The sequence below is a fragment of the Anas acuta genome, chromosome 1, assembly GCF_963932015.1.
Source record: "Anas acuta chromosome 1, bAnaAcu1.1, whole genome shotgun sequence".
Taxonomy (NCBI): Eukaryota; Metazoa; Chordata; class Aves; order Anseriformes; family Anatidae; genus Anas; species Anas acuta.
Genome location: NC_088979.1, coordinates 82,592,062 through 82,611,764, shown reverse-complemented (window position 1 = coordinate 82,611,764; position 19,703 = coordinate 82,592,062). Strand labels below are relative to the sequence as shown.

The 19,703-nt window shown below is 37.9% G+C and overlaps 1 protein-coding gene across 17 annotated transcripts in view; it reads left to right on the top strand.

Annotated features, from left to right (window-relative positions):
- Nucleotides 1-19,703, top strand: part of KDM6A (lysine demethylase 6A) — a 150,747-nt gene that overhangs the window by 52,832 nt on the left and 78,212 nt on the right. For all 17 annotated transcript variants that reach the window (XR_011097577.1, XM_068685617.1, XM_068685671.1 and 14 more), the window contains exon 5: nucleotides 17,583-17,641. Coding sequence is in view for 16 of the 17 variants with exons in the window: in XM_068685617.1 (XP_068541718.1) it covers nucleotides 17,583-17,641 (59 nt within the window). In the remaining variant the exon portion in view is untranslated. The remainder of the gene's footprint in view (nucleotides 1-17,582; nucleotides 17,642-19,703) is intronic.

Sequence of the window (19,703 nt, the reverse complement as noted above, 5' to 3'; positions counted from 1 at the left end):
TGGGCCCAAAGAGTTGTGGTGAATGGAGTCAAATCCAGTTGGAGGCCAGTCACTAGTGGTGTCCTCCAGGGCTCGGTGCTGGGGCCAGTCCTCTTTAATATCTTCATCGATGATCTGGATGAGGGGATCAAGTGCACCCTTAGTAAGTTTGCAGATGATATTATGGTATGAGGTATGCTGAATTGAAAGACTACATTTATAAACTGTGCACCATATAATCTCTGTCTTGTGTCAAAATACTACATGGAGATACTCAAAATACTAGATTTCTTTGGTGACACTGTAAATCAGGTTATTTCAGCGTCCCATGGGTGTAATCATTTACTTTGATGGCTCTAAGATTTTAGACTGGGATTCTTAAATGCAAACTGAGTTTACGAAGGCTAACTAGAATTCTGTCTTAAGGGTAGGAAGAATTATGTGTATGCTTCCAAAATATTTCAGAGAAAATGATGAATAAATAAGGAGAATCTCTGGAATGCTGGAAAGGTAATGATGGTTTTATTACCAATAATGTATTGTCATCTATAAAATAAACAGAAAATAGAGCCAATGAATAAGTGTATTTGGGTTTCAGGAAAAAAATCTTTTAATATTGAATGCTAAAAATAAAAGTTATCTCTTGTAAAGCAGAGTTGAGAGAAGTGTATGTATTTTTTCATAAAATGTGTTGTTAAATGAATGACACCTAGAAAGATTAAAAAGAAAATGTGTTGCATTTCACGATGTTAATTAGAGACTAAAGCACAACTGATCACTATTTTAGAAAAGATGATACATTTATCTAGATACTTCTTAAGTGGTAATGCATCTTAGGAGTTACGTCTTTGGGGGGTGTTTTTTCTGTTTTATGTGAAAAGGTTCGTGTGAAATTGTCCCTCTGCTAGCAAAAACATTGAATTCTCAGATGGTTCCATGCCAGAGAAAGAAGTGGACACTGTTTTTTCACTGTTGTTAATGCAGACAAATAATGCAGCATGTCCAATTTTGTGTAAAGTAAAATTGTACAAGGCCCTGATAATTAACATGCATATTAACTGGTTTATGCAACAGGAATGACGAGCACGCATGTTGCCTCAGCTCAAAAGGAATCAAGAGTAGGTGTAAAATCTGAAAAAGAATGAGATCAGCCAATTTAACTAATAAATTTTGACATGTTACTTTTGACCTCCAGATAAATCTGATAAATTGCCCCGTCATTCAATACTGAGGAATCCTCCTTTGCACGTACAAGCCATTTACCTGTTTGGGTCACAACAAATATTAGTTCCTTCATGGAGCATGTATGTTGCTCTTTCTTTGAAATATTTTGCCTTTGCACAAAATAATAATAAAGAAATTATTTCCAGATCTGCAGTTCTGAATTTTTGTAATGCATATTCATTTATTAAATCACTAATCCTTTTTAATCAATGGATCTATGAGGACTGATGAAACTCTAGCAAATCTGTAACTTTCTTGGAATGTTAATGGTGGAAGAGGAGTGAGAAACTTTGCTTGAGTCAGGAGAGGGAGAAGACAAAATGGTATCTCAGAGTAAACTCTGCTCCTCCTACCCCCAACATGGTATCTGTTTCCAAATGATATTCATAACATTTTTCTAATGTTGATGCTTCACTCTGGAAATTCATTAGGAATGCGGTTACCCTCTGCATGTGTGATCCGTGTCTAGAAGTGCAAATATTCTGGGTGGAAATGATGTAAGTACCATCAGGGTTGATGGGAAAGTCCTCTCAGTAAAGCTTTTCATGCATATGTTGAATTTTCCTATCACAGAACTTTTCCTTTGTGCATAAAAAAAAGCTGTCATCCTTCATCTACTGATAGTTAGAATAATAGCATGCTTCCTTTCTCCAGTCCCTGTGATGAGAATGTAGGATGCTAAAATACAAGGCATACTGTAGTGTGGCAGTGAAGAAACTCATCAATTTTGATTGCTTGGAGAGAGGCATATTTAACAGAGTAGAACAGTTCTGACTTGAATGGAGGACAAATCTTCCGTAGGCGAGGAAATTATTTGACTGTTAACTGTATTGACAATGGCTGTGATGCTCGCCATCTTCAAAGTATCCTGTCGCTTGCAGATACCACAGAAATGGTACAATTCCTTCATTTTCCACATGATTGCTTTTAAGTTGCATAGAAAAGGTAAAAACAAAACACGCCACACTTCTTACTCGTGTTTTGTAGATTCATGTTTGATCATAAGCTCTAAGTAGGTACAATGTCTCAGTAACGAATGGCATTTGGTTTCTTTGGAAATTGACCTTTAAAACTTTTATTCATTTTTCTTTAAGAGATGAAATATTTCCTTAGTTTTAAAAACTTTTATTTTGCAAAGTTGTTGTTTCTTAATTTGCTCTCTCCAGGACTGACATTTCAGTTCTGATTTTTCTTATACGGCTGCTGAAAGCGTTCTGCTGCATTTGATGCAACATTACCTTGGTGATATTTCTGCCCCTTGGTTTCCTCCTTTTCCCAGGGATACAGCCCCAGTGTTCTCTCTTCTTTGGGGGTGAGGGCGGAGTGATGGAAGTGCAGGGGAATCTAGTGCAATAGATGGAGAAGGTAACAGGTGGGAGGATGGGGAGATGCAGAGCTTGGGGTCTCTTCCTTAAAGAGCCTGTGAGTAGCTTAGGTGAGGTTTATTAGCCCATCCTTTGAAGAAAAGGCAAGTCATCTGAAATGGTTTCAGAGTTGTTTGATTGCGACTGTGCTCCACTTTGTGAAGCAGCTTTACAAGGATTAATATTTAGAGAAGAAATAGAAATCAGTTCTGCCTCTGGTGTTTACTTGCATGAAGGTTCAGCAAGAATTACTCTTATCGTGTCTGATTGCCTTCATGGAGTGTCTCAAGTGAGATCAATGCTGAAACTGCTGAGACGAAAACTTACCTTCTGAGTGCCCTCCTTGAAGGGAGAGCCAGGTATTGAGAAGTTCCTGGAGATTCAAAAGCTAGAACACAGCAACAGAAAGCAAAACAAGACGTTTGAGTCTAGATATTTTCAAGCAAAAGTATTTTAAACTGTGTGCTGAGAATGTCTGCAGCCTTCTAGAAAACTTGATCACCTGTTCTTAATGTAGCTTGCAAAGTTATAGTAAGCAGATAGGGGTTTGTTGGTATTCAGAAGAACCTGGGAAAACATTAGACTGTCAACCATACCACATTTCTGGGCTGCTGTATTCAAATGATTTGCATTTAATTCCTAAGTGTCATTTTGCTTTGTACAACTGATTGGTCACTGCATTATTTTTTTCATCTAATTTGCCAGAGGAGTAAGACTGAGAGGTCCAACATCCCAGGTATGGGAGAAACAGCTGTCAGTTAGGGATCTTTCACTCCGTTTTCTTCTCTCCCAGCCCTTTCTTTTTGCTGCAAGACTGGAAGGTTCCTCAGTTAAATTTTATCTGGTAATACCAGCCAAAATGAATGTTCCTGGCTCCCTCATTCAGTCTTTCTTTCTTTGTTAGATTTTTAGTTAGTGTTTTTTCTGTCTGTGTAGGCCTATCGCATAGGGAATTATTCTAGCTGTTTCTCTCTAAATTCTCATGGTCATCAGAAAGACAGCACTAAAACTGTAGTAACAGATACAGTTGCCACACCAATACTGCGGAACGTGTTTTTTAAAGGATTTGAGGTTTTTGTTGGCTTTTTTCTTTTCTTCTCCCCTCCCAGACAGTGGAATTGGGATCCATTTCATAAATTTATCTGTTGGGCTCTGGTTCTTGTGACCAGAAACAAATCCATTGCCAGCTATCTTAAAGATGTAATCAGAACTTTGTGAACTCTTTTTGAAACTAAGCAAGCTGAAAAACTTGGTGCCTATCCTGGTAAAAAGTGGAGAAGACTAGATGGATCAAACAGCATCCAGTAAAGTGTTTTGGTTTTTTGTCTTGTCTGTCCATTGTCTGCACAAAACAAAAGGGGGAGGGGGCAGTCATTTTTGCAGTGAACTTGATCTTTATTTTTGGAAAAGAAAGAGGAACATAAACTGATCATCATTCCTAATTACCCTTTTCATTAGAACTAAGGGAAGGAATTCTGTGGTGGTTGCAACGAAAGGGGAATCTCTTCAAACAGGACTGGTGGTGACGGTGATGTTTTCTGTTCTGTTTTCAACTGATCTGCTGCAGGAAATACATTATTACTGCATCTTCTGGAAGTTCTCATATCGCTGGTTTTATAGAAAGTTTCATCAGTTTTGCGGACTGCTGCAGACTTGCAGCGTTTTAATGATTTCAAAAAGCAGCTGGACAAATTCAGGGAAGAAAAATCCATTAAGAGCAATTAAATATGAAGACATTTTGTCTGGCTTTAGAAACCTCTGAACCACAAATCACTGGAGGTTGGGAGGGTATTCTTGGGAAGGGAAGGCTTAAAGCAATAATAGAAAATGAATGAAGTTACTCTTAGCAGTAACTCAGCAACATTTTAAAAGTTAAATGTTACTGCTGGATTTTTTTTTTTGAAAACCGCCCCCTCACCCCACAAGATCACCTACTTAGAGTTATGTTTCCATTTGGTGACATACTCTTCACATTTTGGAGAGCAAGGATGATTTTCTGGTGAAATGCAATCACGGGATGATGTCTAGAACAGAATTACTCTGTGGAGCTATACAAAAATTTCAGCACACTTTATCCCGTCCTTTCTCAGAAATACATAAAAATATAATAACACAAATGAAATCATCCATCCAGTTCATAATGGAGCATTATAACTCTGTCTCAGTTCTGTTTCTGATCTCAAAATTTAGGCAAACAGAGCCCTCTGTCTGTGTGGAGCTTGTGAATAAGCTCGGAAGAAAAGGTCCTTTTGAAAGCACTTCCATTTCACTATTTTCAGACAATATATATTTCAGAGAAATGTCAGCCTTTTGCTTTCTAAAGTTTCTTCCTTGTGCATTGATGTCAAAAGCATTCAAAAGCGTTCCTTAGGAGTCTCTCCTGGATCATGATGGCTATAGCACTGGATTTTACAGAAAGAGGACATACAGTTACTTCTTGCTGGAGAATATTTCTGAGCTGGGCTTTGAGGAAAGAGAAGACTGAAGCAAAACAGATGCTGAATGTCGTTTCTGAGATCAAGATAAACCTGGGTGACAAATAGTTTTGAACTGAGAATGAGGATCAAGAGCAGCCTTGGAAAAATAATGCAAAAGAAAAATGCCTCAAAAAAAAAAAAACACAAATAATATATATATATATATATTTTTTTTATATGCTATTTTCAGTGCTTTTGATAATTGTGGTATTTGACACAGACATGCAGCTTCAAATTTGTGTGACATCTTTCCATGTTCCCTGTCCACTAACCTCTCTAAACATTCATTTTATCTCTTCTTGGGATTCTAGGGTTGTTTTTTTATTTTATTTTATTTTATTGTTTCTCTTCAGTTTTAACAGCATGTAACTACAAACTAGGAGATGTATCTTGAGATATTTTTGTTTCAGGCTCAGGGGGAAGGTGCCAGGGATATGACTTTCCCTTGTTCTTTGGCTGGAACACAGTGAATCACGGAGGTATTGGAGCACTGTCTTGAAGCACTGCTCATGGTAACTCATTTATTAGCTAAAACAAAGTAGCTGGCAGTTTTGTAATTGTTGGGAAGAATGTGATCTGCCACGTTGACAAAGGAGTACTTTGTCCTAAGTTGAACAAAATCTTCTGTCTCCGTGCTGTGTCGGTCAAGTGTGAGATGAGCAGCAATTCGCTGGACTGGGCTATCAAACCCAGAAGCATGGTACTTCTGGGTCAGGTTGGTAGGCTTCACGTTTAGGAATGGTGAGTGACCGTGTACAAGAATCTGAGGCACAGAACTCTGAATGGAGGTGAATTACACAAAATACTCATGAAGTCCTAAAGCGAAGTTAAACAAAGTTCTTGGTATAGTAACTCCCACTTCATTTAAATGTAAGTAAGTCAATTAGGATCTTCTGCCTTATTCCTTTAACCCCATGCACATCACAGAGGCAGAGTTTTCTAATTCTTAGGGCTTGGTTAGGCAAAGGAGGCTGAAACAGTGTTAGGCTGAGGATGCCCTTTGCTTTACTGAACAGGATCTGAATTTTCGACATGATAAATCTATTTATTGGAGGCCAATCTTAGTGAAGGCACTAACAGGTTTAAAAATGATTGAGTGGTATAGCTAGCATTCTGTGAAATCATAAGAGAAGTTGAGAAGTGCAATCTATCTACCCACTGATGCAGAATAAGGTATTTAATTACCATGTTAACCAACAAAATATGGCATGGACTTCCTAAAGCAGAATTGCTGTGGATGTTTTTGCCTAAGAAGAGGATCAAGTATAATGCCGAGAGCATGTTAAAAATAACACGTTCCACAAGACTTCTTGTCTTAAAAGTGTCCATAAGGCATCAAATACAAGCTAGACATTCCAGCAAATGAGCTCTTAATTCTCCCTTTCTTCATGGCAAAAACTGATCTGGAAAAGACTTGTTTAGGGTCCCTGTCTGTGATATTTGCTGTCTGTGAGATCAAGCCTTTCAGTGCCCTTTGTCTGTCTCCAAGGAATTAATTTTATTTGACAGAACGGGATAGTTCAGTTGGAAGGGGCCTTCAGAAATCACCTAATCCAGCTGCCTGAGCACTTCAGGCCTAACTAAAAGCACATTACTGAGGGCATTGTCCACATGTCTTGTGAACAGTGACCCGGCACAAGGCATCGGCCATCTCTCTAGGAAGCCCATTCTGGTGTTTGACCACCCTGACAGTAAATACATTTTTCCTTGTGTTTGCTCAGATCCTCCCCTGGCCCAGTTCATCACCCAGCATAGCATGAACCTGTTCAACTCACAGCTGGACAATTTGTCTGGAAGGATGCTGTGAGGGATGGTATCAAAAGCCTTAGTAAAATTTGGGAAGATCATGTCCACCAACTTCCCTTCATCCACTATGTGGGTGAGTGTGTTTTAGAAGGAGTTCAAATTACTAAGGCAGGACTTTCCCTTCATGAGCCCATGTTGGCTATTCCTGATAACAGCTTTATTCTTTAAATGCCTTTCAGTGGCACCTGGGATAATCTTCTCTATAACCTTTTCAGGTACTGAGGTTAGAATAGCAGGTTGCTGGCTTCCTGGGTCTTCTCTGGTGCCCTTCTTGTAGATAGACCAATTTAACATTGGTACTGCACTGATGGTGGGAATTCTTCCTAGCAGACCAGTACTAAACACTTAATTCACGTAATCTTCACGTTGTAGTATTCGTTCTCCTGTACATTTGAGAGAGGTTTCTTCCTAGGTTAAGAAATGTACAGTCTTTTAAGTGCATTGATAACTTCCAGATTGAATATTTATGCCTGTCTGTGTTGAGATCTACTAACCACAAGCCATGATTGCATAGATTAATGAAGCTGTCCACATAATTCTCTTCATACAATAGAAGTATCTTTGTCTCTCTGTGGGTACTAATTTACTTCATTTTTGATACCTGCAATTAGAGAATGATTTTGTTTATGGAAATTCCATTGTAGTAGATAATTGGACCTTAAGAGAATGTGTAAATAAAATAAATTAAGTTTTCCTTGAGAATGTTACTTTTAAGTTAGAAGGTCAGCAGATACTGCATACATTGGAGAGGAATCACTTTTTCAAAAAAAGATGAAAAGTGGCATACAGAATATAGATTTAAGCAGTCCTTCATGTTCTCTGAAGTAATAGAAAATTGTTGTCTATTGTGTCTTTAAGGGGGAAAATATCCTTTGATCTTGATTAAATCTAATTGACGTACATTAGACAGTGTCTTACAGAGGAGTTTGGGGCTGGCATTAAACATTTTTTATGACTTTGAAGTGAAAGTGAATATCAGTATTCCAAAATAGAAAGTAAATCTTAGATATTGAATGCTGGAATATCTGAAGTACCAAAACCAAACCAAAACAAAAGCATTGGTTACAGAGAAGCAGGTGGGATTTCATGGGGTACGCTGAGATTTTTAAATGGAAGGAGTATTTAAAACTATTTATATACACTTAACTCATGTATACATCACTGATGATGTTCAAGAAACAGACCTGAGTATCAGAAGTAAAGAGTATGAGGAAAAGTTAGAGGCTAAACAAAATATTCAATTTAATAAAGAATAATATAGAAGACTGTACTGGAAAGCATGCTATTATATAAAAGGTAAGTATAGTTCATCTTGACATTTTGCTAGAATCTAATCATCCTCCTCTCAAACAGAGAACAGCAGAATGAAATTTCAGACAAATGATAAAAGCGTATCCGAGAACTATTTGCAGAGGAGACAGGAAGGAGGATGAATCAACATGCATGATGTATAGGGGTTAGAAAGGGATTCTGCAGACTTTTAGTACAAGAGTAAGGGGGTATCCGCGCACACTGAGGAGAAGCTATTTTAGCGTAAAATTAATTTGTGGAACTCAACTTAGCAAGGTATCTTTAAATAAGAGCTCCCTAGAGTCATATAAAAGGATGTCAAATTAATGCAGAGGAGGAGAAAATCCCCATAATAAAAAATTGGTTAATTGGCCCTCTTCTTCTGTCCTTTCTTCCCTTTTCCTTCAGGCTATCGGGTAACTATGTAAGTAATCAAGTTTAGCAATAAACTGCCCCAGAAGAAAAGATTTTAAAGCTAACAACTTTGAGAGGTTTCCTGTAAGTTATCCTCAGAGGAAAAAGTAGTCAGAATTAAGAAAGACTAGTGGACTCCTTCTTCAAGACAGTTGTGATGTTCCTGTTAGCAGCTTTTCAGAGTTGATTTTCCAGAAGGTAAATGATTGGAAGTAATTTAAGCAGTATCAGACACAGCAGCGGTGATGTAACAGTAAGAAGAGGGATTAGTTGAGGGAAAGAAGACTGACTTCTGGAGGAAATGAAGAAAGAGCTAAGTAGTGCAGCAAAGAATTAGCAAAGGAGATAACGGAGAGTGAAGGAAGTGTCCTATCATTTGGCTTGTTTGTATTTTTTGGTGTTGTTTGTTTTGTCCTCAGAAATTGAAGGCTCTTAAACTCACTAGCATATATATTCACCGAGTAGGCTGAAAATTTACTGATGTACGGTTTTCTGTCGAGAAATGATGATTTGATGGAATTGAAGTATTCTGTGGGAATGGTTGGTGGGCTGCCCAGCTGCTTTGCCTCGCTCTTGGCTGCTGGCCATCTTGTCTGCTCCCCCAGCTGCCTGTCATGCGGGCCTGCTGGCTCGTCTGTTGGATCCTATTTTAAGTATTTGTACATTCTAACAAATAAAACGGCAAATCACCAATTAGAACACCAATTAGCGATTACTATTAAACCATCTACTGTCTTAATTAGAAAATCATTTTCAGTAATAATTGATTGATACCTAACTAGCAACCATTAATCAATGATCTTACATTTCATTGCTTAAAATAATTAAATCTTAAAAATTACACCTTCTTATTTTACTATTTGATATATTAATACATAAAATATCTATCCAAAACATGCTATCCACTTAAATTTTCCATTTTTAAATGTCAGTGACTAATGTTAAAAAAAAAAGAGTCAAGGTTGAAACAAGGAGTGAGATTTTATTCATAAAGCTGATACTCAGAATTTTGTTCCAAGTGTGGGATTTTGTTCAGTTTGCAGTTTATAGAACAAACTGTTTTTAACTAGAGCTAACGAAGCCTGGGTAATGACAGGCTTGTGTCTGCTGTCCTTTAGCACCTCCTGTCCTTCCTTTTCCCACGTCTCTTTGTAAGCACACATGAGCTGGAATTCCTCTGGTTGTCCCGGTGAAGCATCCCGAATGACATCTTTTCCCCATCGACATCTTTGCTGGGCAAGATAAGCACACACTTGCTCTAAATTTGTGCTGATGGGCTAAGTCTGTCTTCCCAAAGAAGGGAAACTGAATTTTGACTGCTTTCTAAAAGCAGACCTTGCTTTGGAGGCTCTTTTCTGTGTCCAGTAACTATTTTCTGTGACATTTCCCAAACCTTTCACCTTTGGGTCATCTTGCTTTTGATGAAATTCATTCGAAGGCAGCTAATAGGTGCAAGAGTTATTCAGCTGGAAAGAAGAACATACAAGTAGCAACTCTATTCTTAGTGAATTTGGTTAAAAAAAAATAAATAATAATAATAATTTAAAATTTCCCATTAAAGTGTGTTCTGCTCAGTGCAGTGTGACTTAAGATTCAAGTGAGCAACCATGGACAATTCTGTGGCTGTTTCCCTTTGCTGTTTTTTTACCGGTTTCCATGCATGTATTTGTATCACTTTGTAGTCATTCCTGCCTCGTTAGATTCAGTTTGTCCACTCCCATTTTATGTGGAGTGCCTCAGGTAGAGCAGCTGTATAATTAATGATTTTCAGTGTTTTTTGTTTTTTTTTTTTTTTTCCCCAACACAGTAGTGATTCTCCAGCAGTGAGAAGCTGACAGGGAAATAATGGTGCTACTTGTAAGCTCAGTGGGACTCCTACCTTTGCTGGAAAAGGGTGGAAAAAATGGCAAATGAAGAACGCAAAATTCCATGCTAGTTGTTCTGTTTGAAATGTTTTGAAGATGATGGGTAGAAATAGTGATGATCTTGTACTATATAAAAGGGAATAAAACATTGTAGAAATACTGTTCAAACGTCATCTTCAAAAAAAAAAAAAAAAGGTGTTGCAGTAATACACGAATAAGCGTTACTTTCAGAATCGCCAAATATTTGAGGCTGGCAGGGACCCCCAGAGGCCCCCTGCTCCAAGCCCTGCCCAAGCAGGGCCACCCAGCACAGGCTGCCCAGGGCCAGGCCCAGGCGGAGGTCCCCAAGGAGGAGCCCCCCCAGCTCTCTGGGCAGCCTGTGCCAGGGCTCCTCACCCGCACAGCACAGAAGTGCTGCCTGCTGCTCAGGGGGAGTCTCCTGGGCTCTACTTCGTGCCCACTGCCTCTTGTCCTGGCACTGGGCACCACTGAAAAGGGCCTGGCTCCGTCCTCTTTGCTCCCTCCTATTTATGAGATCCCCCTGAGCCCCCTCTGAACAGCCCCAGCTCTCTCAGCCTCTCCCCACAGGAGAGGTGCTCCAGACCCTCCATCATCTTTGTGGTGGCCCTGCACTGCACTCTCTCCAGTATGACCATGGCTGTCTTGTACTGGGGAGCCCAGGGGTGGTCTCACCAGGGCTGAGCAGAGGGGAAGGATCACCTCCCTCCACCTGCTGGCAATACTTTGCCCAACGCAGCCCAGGATACCGTTGAGATACATTCTAAGACTTAGAAAAGAGAGAAAAAAAATTAAATGTTGTTGTTATTATTTTCTTCTTAAGAATCAGAAGTGCTTTTCTGTGGAAGAACTGTTCGGCTACCAGTTGTTGGTCATGGTTCCCGAAACAAATATTGGCAGCAGAACTTACTGATTCATGAAACTTGGTTTTATTACCCTTGAGTGAAGTGTTTAGTCTGTCATACTTCTTGTGTGCGGACCATTTCTTTAACTGGTGAAGTGTATAGCTGGAGATGCTAAGGAATGGACAAAAAAAAAAGAAAGACAATAACCCTTGAGTCGTGATGATGGTTTACTTAAAATACTCATTAGGCTCAGGTTTTACACAAGTAACTTGGCACTTGTGTTTGAGTTTCTCATGCGGTGTGTAATTCTTGATTTAAGGTTACTTAAAGCTCACTTTTATGTAAATCAGTGGCAACCTTTTATTTAATTTTTGAAAACCCTCTGTGGTTGCCTTGTCTTTAATATTTGGAAAAAAAAATTAGTATTTTTATTGAAATAGGGAAGATAATTTGGCCACCTTTCTTCTACAGGTATTGGGTGTATTTTAGCAGTACTTACTCTGAAAAGATAAACTTAGAGATGAGATGAAAATTCCTTTGTAGTTGTTTACCAAGATGTTAAATGAATTAATTTGTTACAAATGCCAGACTATATTTGTCACAGGAATAATGATGTTTATATATTAATTGCTTTCATGTTGCAGCTGAGTTGAGCAGGCTCGTGCCCATTAACTGTTTCAGACTGTTGTGATCAATGCTCAGTAAGCAGGGTCTTGCCAGATGTATCTTATACAGGTGTAATTTAAAGATCCTGTATAAATGTAATGGATTTCAAGGTACTAAAAATTTTCTTAAAGGCCTTGAATAAGCGGAAGCTAATGCTGCTCATTTGTAATGCACCACTTGCAGGGATCCTAGTGCTTTTGCAGATGCTGGGAATACGGAGAACCTGTAGATGGGTAGCTCTCATTTATATTTGTACAAACACGAAAAAAAGAAATCATTTGAACCCTCCCCTCTTCCTCCCAAATAGTTTGCAACTGCTAGAGCTTGTCAGCTCCCACAGGGCCATAGCTGTTCATGCGTGAGAGCCTGAGTGGAATTTTTATGCAGTAGGTGCTCTCCGGGGAACTGTTACTATACACTGAGTAGTGTCAGGAGGAAATATTAGGGACAAGAGTGTCAAAACTTCATCTTTATTTATTTATTTATTTATTTTAGTAAATAAATAAGCATTCTTATATTTGAACAGAAATGTTTTGCTTTGAACACGTGGCTGACACACCCTGTGGCCCCAGGACATAGCCCCAGCTGTCCAGCCCCCTTGTTGTCCCAGTTACGTTTTCTGAGGTGCTGTGGGCCGGGCTCAACCGGGATTTGAAGTGGCCTTCAGAGTCCTGCTGGAGGCAATTTTAATGTGTCATCAAAGGCTTCGATTCCTGGCAATAGTAAGGGAATGGAAAGTAGTGACTGGTCTTATGAAGGGTGCTGACCTTCATCTCTTTCAGCACTCTTCCTTCATACTGCCACCAACTGTGTGGGGAGTTTCTTGCTCCAGTTATGCTTTTTATTTATTTTAGTATGCTAGGATGTACTCTTGAGTTTTGTCTAAATATTACCACCTTTCTAATAATCACGGGATTATTTTAACTACGTTTGGCCCTGCCCCTTACAGTCATGAAGAAGAAATGGTGTATTTGCCTATGTGTATTAGTGGTCAAGGATTTGCATGGAAAAGGCTGGTATAGGCCAGCTGTGATGTTATTTCATATTTTTATCCATCTTCTACTGAACAACACTTGATTTCTCTCATGTCAAATATTTGTATGCTGCTGAGGAGGTAATAAGGAAGCATTGCTTTTTAAAATTTTTTTATTTTTTTTTAATGCAGGTTTACTGCATAAATTTTTTATCTAGGATTTCACTCTTCCTGTATGAAAACTCAGTGTAGGTTTGATAAGCATTTTATTGGTACAAATGTAGGTTCAGAGAGCTTTTACACGTCACTTGTGTTCCACTTTTTCACTTGCAGTAATGCATTTCTTTTGGGGGGGGGGGGGTGCTGCACAGTGAACCTGACTGGGAAACTGATCCAGTTAAAAATAATCCTGTTTTATCCAGATATTAATAACTTGGATCAGTTCTGGCATCCAGTTGACTGTAGTACCCTACCAATGATAGTATTGGCAAAGATGAGGGGTACTGCTGGACAGGGGCTGTTACTAAATCTGCAGTGCTATGAAGCTGTGGCAAAAGCCTTCCTCTTCGTTTGTGAGCTGGAAGGCCCTGCCTGGAGGCTGACCATGGGCTCTTTGGCCTCTTTTTCTATTTTCTTTCTAGATGTGTTGCTGTTCTCTTGCAAACATAACTTCCTTGTATACTCTAGTATTTAGAAAATACAATTTTGGAGTTGATAACTGGGTCTCAACTTCTGGTGGCAGATTAAGGCCATTACTGGTGCAAATATCTTCACCCAGATACGGCAGCTATACATTTCTAGACTCAATCTGATACGGCAGTTTTAAAGTCTGAACGTGAGTAACTTGTTACACAGGATGGGTGTATTTTTCTGAGACTGTATTTTTAGGTTGAGTGTTACTACGGTGGTCTGATTCAGCCATCCTTCTGCTGGAGGCACTGGCTACGTGCTTGAAGATGGAGAAAAAGGCTTTGTTGTGAATTTGGCCTGGAGAGCAGAGCACATGGATTGCTGTAGATGTGTTTCCATCTGCTGCTTCAGAGCGGCTATGAAGCAGTTATTGCGGTCAGTACGGCAGGTTTGTGAGATGGGTAGGATATTCCTTTCTTGATCGCCTAAAAGAAACAAGCCTAAAAAATCATCAACATATTTATTCATCTGTTATGTAAAATGGTACAAAAGATACATTGTTGTCTTCTGAGTTATCTATCAGTAAATTAATATTTTGTCAAATATAATTGAAATTTTGCTCATCATAAAATAGGGCATGTAAGTAGCAGAATACACGATATGAACTTGACAATCTTTTGAAATTGCATAAGCTTGTCAAATGGAAAGAGATATTTGAGCCATCTAGTGGTTGGTATGAAACATTTTAACACTTTCAACCGGTTGTAGAAAATGCAAATGACGCCAACTTGGAAAATGCATTTCTAATTTGTATGCTTTTTAATAGCATAGCTGTAGAGTGAAAAAAAAAACAAACCCGGACATTCAATTTCAAATTTGAGGTAGTCTTTTCCAGTTTGCAGCTTTTTTTTCAAGATGATGTAGGTTTTACTGAAGAAGGAGATCTGATAACATAAATATTATGTTTATATTTATATTAAGTTAATAGCCAAAGAATTTTAGCCTGACATCTTAGGAATTGTGAAGGTTTTGAGGAGCTTCAAGGAAAAGAGTGTAATAAGATAATTTTGTTTTCTACTTTATACCGAAATATATATATACATACTCGGAGGGGAAAAAAAGTTGGCTTGTAGGCTTGTATTCTCCCTCAGCAGCTATTTATAGTAGGATCTTGAATAACAAGGATTGAATAACAAGATATCATTACTGAAAAACATGGGGTAGATACTATTCATGATATACCTGTGTTCAAAAACAAGTAACAGAGGCAATTCAAAACAGGTTTCTTAAGGTGGGGTGTGTGATTTGGAGTCCCAGAATCTGAGATGTCAGGATAAAGGACGTTTTGTAGATGAAAATCCGTCTTGTAATGCAGCTTCATGATCCTGCTTGGTCCTGATAAGTGTTAAGCAGTTCTAGCTTTTCATATGGGCTGTTGCCAGTAAGAACTTGGCTGCGTGTTGAGCTTGCATTACAGGCAGAAAAGCTAGTTGCTAAAGTAGTGAGCTTCACGTGCAACTCACCTTGAATTACTGGTGGGAAAGTACTGCATGCACAGAACCACTGTAATATCTCCCAGTCCTCATGAAAGCCCCATCCAGCTTCAAGCCCAGATTAAAAGATGTTTTTTAATCATTTAGACAAATCTAATGAATAATCAACAAGCAGTACTAATGGTGTTACGTGCAGTTAGAGCTGTAGTGTTTCAAAACAGATGAATTCAGTCCATACTGACACTTCATAATTTACATCTTTACATTCTCATTTAAGTGTTACAAAGTCTTAAATCTTGCCCTGTTTTTTTTTATTGAGAAGACAGCGCTATCTTAACATGTTCTTAAGGTCAGTCCCAAGTGCATTGCAAAGCTGAAGGAGAATGAGAAAAATTAGAAAGCCAGCCACAAAACAAAGGATGGAGCTCTAATAGCAGACTTGTGTTTTACTGCAATGGGGGCAATCTGGAAGCTTCATGTAAATTTGGTATGCTAATTACACTTGGACAAATCTACCTGCATTTTGGACTTGTCCAGTGTCTTGATTGTTGAGTATTATTAACCCTTAGGACCAAAATAACAGCTAGATTAATCTTCTGAATATTCCAGTTTTGTCTGTGAATCTTAATAGGTATCAGAAGAGGAATTAAACTCTTAAAGAGGTTTTAGTTGTCTGGTATATTTTTGCCTGCATTTTGCAGTGCGGTGATGAAGGATTTTTTTATTATTAGTCTCTATGGTGATCTAGTCTTGGATCGCAGTTGTTGAATCTCCGAGGTAACATTGAACAACTTTGTTCACTTCTCTTCTCTAAATAAGCGTGGCCAGAACAGAGTAAAGGCAGCTAGGTTAGGTGTACGCGGTATTTTGCAGGCTTCCATTTTGCACATGTGAAAATCCCTCTCCATTGTTGTCTTACTTCTTCATGGAAAATACCGTAGTCCAAGGCATTATGTGTGTTCAGTTTTTGAGCTTGTCTTCATTCTTAGTCTGCTGTTGCCAGAACAGATTTGACTAACAGCAACTACATGGGGTACAGAGTTGAAGATCTCGTATCTTTATGATGTCCATGTTGCGGTTTTGTTCACTTGAACAGGAACGTGATTTTATGGTAGTATTACGACTGTCATCCTTTTATTGTCTATGTACTACTCTTTCCACTCCCTTTGTACAGTGCTCTGATTGTCATAGTAGCTGGTCATACCACAGCGTTTTCTTGGAACCTGTCCATTGCTAAAGCTATGATCCAACTGTATTCATGAAGGGATCTTTGGCATTTCCCCTGTTTTTAATTTGCATTTAGAAGATGCAAATGAGGTATAATGAAATTGTAATACTAGGTTCTGTTTCTGGTGAGTGCTTGCTCTTCAAATTCTGTTCTGGTTACCAATTGCTTTCTAGGAGAAATTTGCTTACATCTTACATATTTCAGTTGGGTTTAAGGCATATCTAGGATTTCCTTTGTCAGGCTCCATAGAAATGAGAGTTGTTGAAGAAGTGAATGCAAGTGGAATAGGGATTATCTTGAAGAAGAATCTTTGAGAATGCAAACGCTATCTCTGGTTCATGTATCAGAGCTCTGTTTCCTTTGGGATGTGTTCACGGTCTCTCGAAAACAGTGTTACACACATGAAAAAAATAAAATTGTGTTGTAGGCAGCATATACGTGTTTTCTTCTGTAAATAACGGAATAGCTGCTAAACAGAGAACAATTTTACTGTGGCATAACATTTGTCAAAAGAAAAAGTTGGTTAATTTTTATATAATTTAGGAAATATGTAATATTTATTTGGAAAATTGGGTAGTTAATCATTCATTAAACCCCCTGGTAATGTCACTTGGGAAGCAACGCTTTCCTTTGTGAAAAGAAAATGGGGGGAAGAGGAGTTGTCAGTAGGAAAATGGTAATTTTTTTTCCTTTTACTGCAAAACAGGGTAATCGAAGATAGAAATTAGATTAATGATAAAGAAATCTGATTGTCTTAGGTTTGAAGCTTGATGGCCTGTATTTTTAGTATTCAGAAAAATTACAGTTTCCTTAAGCATATTTTCAGATTCATATAATTAATGTTCTACTTTAGACGCTGAAATCAGTGTGCGTAGCTTTGTTTACTTTTATGTGAATATAAATTATTATAACTATGACATGGTCTTAGGTTATAAAACATTTTTATTGTATTAAATTGCCAAAGACTGTTGTTTGCTTTCCTGCTATTGTACAAATGGAACAAAGCACATCAGTGTCTCTGATGCGAAAGTACTTGAATATTATGGTAGTAACTATTCCTCAAAAAATACGTTTCTGCATTTAAATTCAGAATTTAGTACTAAATTTTACAAAGAATTGCATTTTAAAAAAAAATCTCTAGCTATCTTCTTATTCCTTCTTTTTCATTCCTCCTGTTCAAGGTGAAATTAAAATATCCCTATCTTACAATGGAAATTGAATGTTGAACAATGAACAAAATAGTTGCAACTCAGTGGTATAGATTATGGTTGGTTTATCTGGTTTTAAACATTGCTTCTTTTCTTTTACAGAATGCTGCCTTTTTATATGGCCTTGGTTTGGTCTACTTCCATTACAATGCCTTTCAATGGTAAGTGGGAATAAAACAACAGTATCAGTGTATTTTGCAGTGTTCATTGGTAGCTGAATATTTCAACTTTAATGTTATTGTACAATAGTTTAAATTTTGTGGCATAAATATGATATTTGAAGATATATTGCCCTGTATCTCATATCTGACTTACTTGTGGCAGCTGCAGCAGTTGCTTGAATAGGAAAGCAATTAGAGAGAGAGAGTTTTAGCTTCCTATAATGCAATTCAGCGAGGGGAATGGAGCGGTATGACTCAACAGGTTTTTGTGAATTCTCGGTGTCTAAGGTCTGCAGCATATGTTGTGAAGAAATTTTCTGTTTCTCTGGGAAAAGAAGTGGCAAAGTAGGTTTGTTTTCATTTAGCTTGTTATTCAGTAATTTTTCCATAAGTGTATACAGTGACAGGTTTTGGACGTGAGCAGCAGTACACTTTGTCCTGAATGTTTAAAACTGTCATAAAAACTCAGTTATAAAGAGCTGTAAATTCTGGAAGGGTTTTGGGGGTGGGAAGGGCTTGCTTTTGTGTTGGGGGCAGGGAAAGGCTTGGTTTGATGGTTTTGTGGGTGATTTTGTTTTGGTTTTGCGTCACTGGAGTTGAGAGAAGAATGAGAAATTGAATAGACTTGATAAATGGGGTTCTCTTGACAGATCCCCAAACTTTCCTGGTCAGTAATAAGAAAGGTATGGTTTATTCTTACACTCGTTGTTATCATCGGAATAAAGTCAAATAAATGCAGTGTTTAGATCAGAGCTTTTTTCATAAAATTGATTAGTTTACCTTTTTTTTTTTTCCTCTCTTCCGTGCTCATTTCTTTGTGGTATATATTTCTCTAGTAACACTTAGTACAGAAGCTTATAATAAAATTAATGTAATTTTACTATTTAGTTGATCACACAAAAATTTATCATCTTGTTGGACTAAGCATGCCTGAAGCTAAGGAAGTAGTCAGTGACTACTGACTGATAGCTTGGAACAACAAAATGAGATTTCTGCCCACCTCCTACTCCCACCCCCCCAAATAAATATATCAAAAGTTTCTGCATATCTGTAAGACAAAAAATTCATGCTTTCTTCAGGCAGGAAGTCAGCTTTTATTTTTGAAATTAACATAAGTTGGTTAAATCATGATCTCAGAACCTTGATTTTTTTTTCCCTCTTAAAACTCAAATGCTTTCTTTATTAATGGTGGTGCAATGCATGCCATGTATTGTACATGACGTGCAATTACATTCCATTCTAATATGAGAGAAGAGCAAAAAAGTTTTCAGAAAAACGAGAATCTTTTAAGATTGTGACCTTCTTTCTTGAATTTTGCTAAGTTTCAGAATGTTCTTGTTCTGATGCAAGCTTTGCTTCATAATTTTAACATGTTACAGTTTGCGTTGTGAAAATGATGGAAAATGAGTCAAATTACACAAAAAGTTAAATTTAGAGTAGTAACTTACTGAGAGGCCACCTTCTCAACATAGACTGTTGCCATTAGTGGATCAGTTTGTTTGGCATTGTTCAGTGGAGGAAGCGACAAAGTCAGGTCATTGTGAGGCCTAAGTATTGCTAGTTTGCTGCCTTGAATTAATTCAGATTTTTCTTACATTCTTTTGAGTAACCTTGTTGAGAACATGATTATATTTTGATGTCTTAAGTTATGATGTCTTAACTGCATGTAGAGCTGTTTGTTAATGTAGTATAAAATGATCAAATTTGTCTCTTCATTCATACTACAAAGGTATATGTAGTGTGGTACTAAAGAAGTTGTGTATATGAGAATATTGGGTAGAACTTATAAGGGAAAAAATCTAATGCAGATAAAATCTTACACTTCTGTATGTATTTTTTTTATTCCACTTGAGTGTTTCTTCCCTTACTGTGTTTTGGGGACAGGAGTGGGTTGTGTCGTTGTGAGTATTTAGGTGAGACAAAATCATAATCAGCCTGGAGCTGATTGCAAGTCGCTTGCAGTAGGGATGTTCTTTGTACACTTGGTCTTCCACAAGTCTCCACTGCAGATTGCAAGGAGAATCTTCGTTCTTTCAGAGTGAAACACTAGACAAACAGTCTT